We start from the raw sequence: 6,000 nt of genomic DNA on the forward strand, positions 1-6,000 counted from the left end.
AAAACCCTGGCAGAGATGTTCAAGCGGCATCCTGATTTCAAATGGCTTTACCTCCGCCTCATCTCCAGAAACGGCTCAGCTCCAGGTTTTTACGGGCTACCTAAAATTCACAAACCTGGCGTCCCCCTTCGGCCAATTGTAGACTTCACCCTGTCTCCTCTGCGACGTCTCTCTGACTACCTGCACAAGGTACTGGCGCCGCTCGCCGGCAGAACACCCACGCATGTACAGAATTCGCGGCATTTCGTCCAACTTGTCTCGAACCTTACCGTGGAGGAAGACGAAAGCCTAGTCTCGTTTGACGTGGTGTCGCTATTTACCTGCGTACCGGTTCCCCTTGCTGTGTCCGTTGCTCGCCGCGCACTCGAAAACGACCAAACGCTGCACGAGAGAACTCCACTCAACGTCGATGAGGTATGTCGCCTTCTCGACCTCTGTCTGCGCAGTACCTTTTTCACCTACAACGGAGAATTTTTCAAGCAAACAACCGGAACTGCTATGGGGGCATCAATTTCAGTCACAGTGGCTAACCTAACCGTGGAAGACGTCGAAAGCCGGGCCCTCTCCTCCTTTAATCCCAAGCCAAAGTTATTCCTCCGTTATGTAGACGACTGCTTTTGTGTGGTGAAAACCTCAGAGATAGAAAACCTCCAGAGTCATCTAAATTCAGTTGAACCGGCCATACAATTTACTGTTGAACATGAACAGCAGGGCAGCCTGCCTTTTCTGGATGTCCTACTTACAAGGCACGACAAAGGCCTGCAGTCCTCGGTGCACAGGAAGCCAACCCACACAGGACGGTACCTACATTTCGATTCGAACCATCCCATCCCGCACAAAGCATCTGTCGTGACGTCATTACTGAAGAGAGCCGACTCCATATGTTCCTCAAGTGAAGATAAAAGGAAGGAGAAGAACCGAGTCATTTCTGACCTCCAAAAGAACGGCTACCCAAGCTCATTCATCCGGCGCATTATCAGGAAGCAAGAAAGGCAAAACAAAATCCGGTCTATTATTTCCTCAGACGCATGCCAGAAGCGGAAACGTGTTTGCATCCCCTACGTGAGAGGCGTGAGCGAGACGCTCGGTCGCATTCTCGGAAAAGAAGGGGTGCTGACAACGCACAAACCGACCAGCACTATCGGTCGCCTTCTCCCCCGCCCAAAAAACCGGCAGCCCAGAGAAAAGGCCCAGGGCGTCGTGTACAAAATTCCGTGTTCCGTCTGCCCGGCGTCGTACATAGGGGAAACGAAGAACTTCGCGGAAAGGATGAACCAACACAAAGCGGACGTCCGTCACATGAATCGTCAACGCAGCGCCGTGGCCGAACACTGTGAAGGGTGTGACCACCCAATTGACTTCGACAGCACCATTGTATTGGAAACGGAAGCTAACCCACGCAGGAGGCTTCTACTCGAGTCGTGGCACATACAGCAAACACGAGAGAATGTTAATCGTTCCCTGGGGACTCTCCCCTCATCCTACGTCCATGGGCTGCGGCCATTGACCCGCAGGTCCTCCACACAGGGGCTTAAAAAGCCAAGCTGCGCTCGCCCGTAGTCACACCGTGAAGAAGGGGCCGAGCCGGTCCCGAAACGTCGTGTTTTTCCTGTATTTTACTTGGTTGGCGTCACTTACCTTCTCCTAACATTAAATTTCCCAACCAGACAGACTTCTGTCGAATGTTTTCTTTTCTTTTGAGTCTATACGCCAAGACTTCGGCATCGAGACCATGCAGCTAGTGAAGCGATACGTCAACATCACCAAGAGTATTGCTGTCTTCCGGACACATCTAAACTTCAACAAGACCTGCAAGGAAAAGGATGTGATACCCGTGAGCCTTCGCCTAAAGCGCCCTGTAACCACCGCAGAAGGCCTACGGCTGGTGTCCAAAACGGAGCAACAGTTATTAAGTGCGCGGATACACGAGTGCCATTCCGTTCTCCGCAAAAAGGAGCTGGACCGGTTCTTCGCGCGCCGCCAACTAGAACACAGGATGCCTGAGCTCTTCCCGCGGGTGGACGCCTTTGCCACGGAAGCGGCCTCCACTGCAGCCAACAAACATCGTGAGTGTCAAAACAAGAAGTTGTTTGCCCTACAGCAGCGGCAGAAGAAACAGCCTGACCCCCATAACTCTGGCTTTGTAAAGAACCTCTCCTCCCGTCGCTTAACACCGCCCGAATCCTCTGTTCTCGCAAAAGGACATGGATTCAACATATCATCTGGTCCCGCCCTCCCAAAACTAGTCGCGGCTGTTGAAGATGCGATCCAGCACCTGGAGCCGCACGTCAGGGAAGAGGTCCGCCTGAAAGCGATTGGTGTCATCGCCAAGGTACCCCCCAAATTTCCGAGCAATCTGTCTCAACTGGAACGAAAAGCCCTACGCGGTCTCAGGGACGACACCGACATCGTCATACTCTCGGCAGACAAGGGCAACTCTACAGTGGTGATGGACCGACGCGACTACGAGGAGAAGGCGTCAGCCCTTTTGAGCAGTGGGGCGTATGAGAAGGTTCGCAAGGATCCGACTTCAAACACTCAGGCAACACTCAACAAAACCCTGGCAGAGATGTTCAAGCGGCATCCTGATTTCAAATGGCTTTACCTCCGCCTCATCTCCAGAAACGGCTCAGCTCCAGGTTTTTACGGGCTACCTAAAATTCACAAACCTGGCGTCCCCCTTCGGCCAATTGTAGACTTCACCCTGTCTCCTCTGCGACGTCTCTCTGACTACCTGCACAAGGTACTGGCGCCGCTCGCCGGCAGAACACCCACGCATGTACAGAATTCGCGGCATTTCGTCCAACTTGTCTCGAACCTTACCGTGGAGGAAGACGAAAGCCTAGTCTCGTTTGACGTGGTGTCGCTATTTACCTGCGTACCGGTTCCCCTTGCTGTGTCCGTTGCTCGCCGCGCACTCGAAAACGACCAAACGCTGCACGAGAGAACTCCACTCAACGTCGATGAGGTATGTCGCCTTCTCGACCTCTGTCTGCGCAGTACCTTTTTCACCTACAACGGAGAATTTTTCAAGCAAACAACCGGAACTGCTATGGGGGCATCAATTTCAGTCACAGTGGCTAACCTAACCATGGAAGACGTCGAAAGCCGGGCCCTCTCCTCCTTTAATCCCAAGCCAAAGTTATTCCTCCGTTATGTAGACGACTGCTTTTGTGTGGTGAAAACCTCAGAGATAGAAAACCTCCAGAGTCATCTAAATTCAGTTGAACCGGCCATACAATTTACTGTTGAACATGAACAGCAGGGCAGCCTGCCTTTTCTGGATGTCCTACTTACAAGGCACGACAAAGGCCTGCAGTCCTCGGTGCACAGGAAGCCAACCCACACAGGACGGTACCTACATTTCGATTCGAACCATCCCATCCCGCACAAAGCATCTGTCGTGACGTCATTACTGAAGAGAGCCGACTCCATATGTTCCTCAAGTGAAGATAAAAGGAAGGAGAAGAACCGAGTCATTTCTGACCTCCAAAAGAACGGCTACCCAAGCTCATTCATCCGGCGCATTATCAGGAAGCAAGAAAGGCAAAACAAAATCCGGTCTATTATTTCCTCAGACGCATGCCAGAAGCGGAAACGTGTTTGCATCCCCTACGTGAGAGGCGTGAGCGAGACGCTCGGTCGCATTCTCGGAAAAGAAGGGGTGCTGACAACGCACAAACCGACCAGCACTATCGGTCGCCTTCTCCCCCGCCCAAAAAACCGGCAGCCCAGAGAAAAGGCCCAGGGCGTCGTGTACAAAATTCCGTGTTCCGTCTGCCCGGCGTCGTACATAGGGGAAACGAAGAACTTCGCGGAAAGGATGAACCAACACAAAGCGGACGTCCGTCACATGAATCGTCAACGCAGCGCCGTGGCCGAACACTGTGAAGGGTGTGACCACCCAATTGACTTCGACAGCACCATTGTATTGGAAACGGAAGCTAACCCACGCAGGAGGCTTCTACTCGAGTCGTGGCACATACAGCAAACACGAGAGAATGTTAATCGTTCCCTGGGGACTCTCCCCTCATCCTACGTCCATGGGCTGCGGCCATTGACCCGCAGGTCCTCCACACAGGGGCTTAAAAAGCCAAGCTGCGCTCGCCCGTAGTCACACCGTGAAGAAGGGGCCGAGCCGGTCCCGAAACGTCGTGTTTTTCCTGTATTTTACTTGGTTGGCGTCACTTACCTTCTCCTAACATTAAATTTCCCAACCAGACAGACTTCTGTCGAATGTTTTCTTTTGAGTCAATATAAGTTGCAACACGCGGTCATCGACCGGGGTTCGTTCCGTGGTGTGCCTCTTTCAAACAGTCGCTCGGAATTCTGGGAGAAACTTTTTCCTGAGCGGGGGTGCTGTTGTTTCCTGGAACAGCAGTTTCTCCCAGAATTCCGAGCGACTGTTTGGAGGAGGCACACCACGGAACGAGCCCCGGTCGATGACCACGCGTTGCAACTCATATTGAGCGCGATAGTACCTACATCACTCTTATTGAAGGTTTTTCAACATCTGGTTTATCAGTTGCACAGAAATTTGTTCCCTTGTCAAATGATTAAGGTACTACTGACAGGCAGCAGCAAATAAATTTGAAAGCTGCTCAAATTCTATATTTTTTGGAGGCCTGTTCCTGCAGTAATGTGCTATCACAACAGCTGAAAAGCAAAAAGCTTGGACTGCTGACATGGTTCGTGCTTCACAAAAGTGATGTCCCTTGGTGCATCTGTTTCCTCCAATTAACGGAATAATTACCACTAACAACCTAAGCGCAGCCATACAGCTCCAAAGGAAATCTAATACCCATATAACTGGTTAGGCCCAGTTTCCTTGTGTTAAATGACTCATCTACCTCAGCTGTCAGTTGTGTTCACTGCACTTTGCTGTGTGTATTTTTCTTGTTTTTGTTATTATTTTGTATTATTTCAGGGATATGTAAGAACCTTAGATCTAAAATTTGCTACTGTTCGATTTCCACTTCAAGCACATCAATATATTTCCTGAAGCATAACAGTTAACATGTTTTCACTTGTAGAACGGTATCCTCAACTTATCTCTGAAAAGTAGAACAAAGGATAACTTGCACAGACAACCATGTAAATTAACATGCTTCAACTCTTCTTTAACAAAACCTTCATATTTACTGCATGGGCATTTTCCAAACAAATACTGTTATGGTCTTTTTATCAGTGACATTACAACAAAGGGTTTTGGTAATGAAAAACATTTGAATCAGTCTGAAGCATCTGAAGCAATGAATCAAAAAATGGACGTTGTTATCTCCTGGTGTTGCAGTATCCACACAGCTCAGTGATCTCATGTTCTGCTACGACTTCCATTACTTTGCATTTATACTTATTTATTCTTCTTTTACAGACGTTCAAGGGTGTGATCTTGTTGAACCTGCAACAAAGAAACTGCTATTCTGTGTGTATTTGTGCCAACCACACTGCTGTATATAAGTGCGATGCTTACTTGACAATGGACTAGAATCTGCTTTGCAGAATGTGATGTAATAAATCTGCTTTTAGAAAAATTATGTTTCTGTTATCAGATTGCTGTATAGAGCCTATGAGTGTTTACTATCAAGATTAAAAAATGCCTGTGCAGCCTTACTCTGTGTTGATTCATGAGAGCAATAGACAGGTTGTAACAGTGCCACTTTGTACTGTCATGATATAGCTTACGAAGAGTGCTGGGCAGTATGGGGCTAGCAATAATGACAAAAAAAGCAAAATTTTAATGCAAGTGCTTTTTAGGGTCGTGGTACTTGCACTAGTGCCGCTTGTTGTTTACATGGCCGTGTTCGTCTACAAGCATTGTCAGTGAAACCCAGTACCTGTACTAAATTTTCACTTCGTTTGCTTCACAGAGCACTCCTTGGGCACTCTAGATAAATTTGCTCACACCTGTATTTTCATTAGAACCAAGTACGCAGATGTCACTACTTCACGCACTAGTAGCGTGCGTTCCTAGACACCCTTAGAGCGTGTGGCGGTAGC

The 6,000-nt window shown here is 49.1% G+C and overlaps 1 protein-coding gene across 1 annotated transcript in view; it reads left to right on the forward strand.

Annotated features, from left to right (window-relative positions):
* The window catches only part of LOC149339410 (kinesin-like protein KIF23), a 48,735-nt gene extending 43,122 nt beyond the window's left edge, over positions 1–5,613 (forward strand). The window contains exon 24 of the mRNA XM_089548191.1: positions 5,375–5,613. Within this exon, the coding sequence (XP_089404317.1) occupies positions 5,375–5,390 (16 nt within the window). The 3' untranslated portion in view covers positions 5,391–5,613. The remainder of the gene's footprint in view (positions 1–5,374) is intronic.
* The last annotated feature ends 387 nt before the right edge of the window (positions 5,614–6,000 follow it).

This window comes from Amblyomma mixtum, chromosome 6 (assembly GCF_055824585.1).
Source record: "Amblyomma mixtum isolate Tamu chromosome 6, ASM5582458v1, whole genome shotgun sequence".
Lineage (NCBI taxonomy): Eukaryota > Metazoa > Arthropoda > Arachnida > Ixodida > Ixodidae > Amblyomma > Amblyomma mixtum.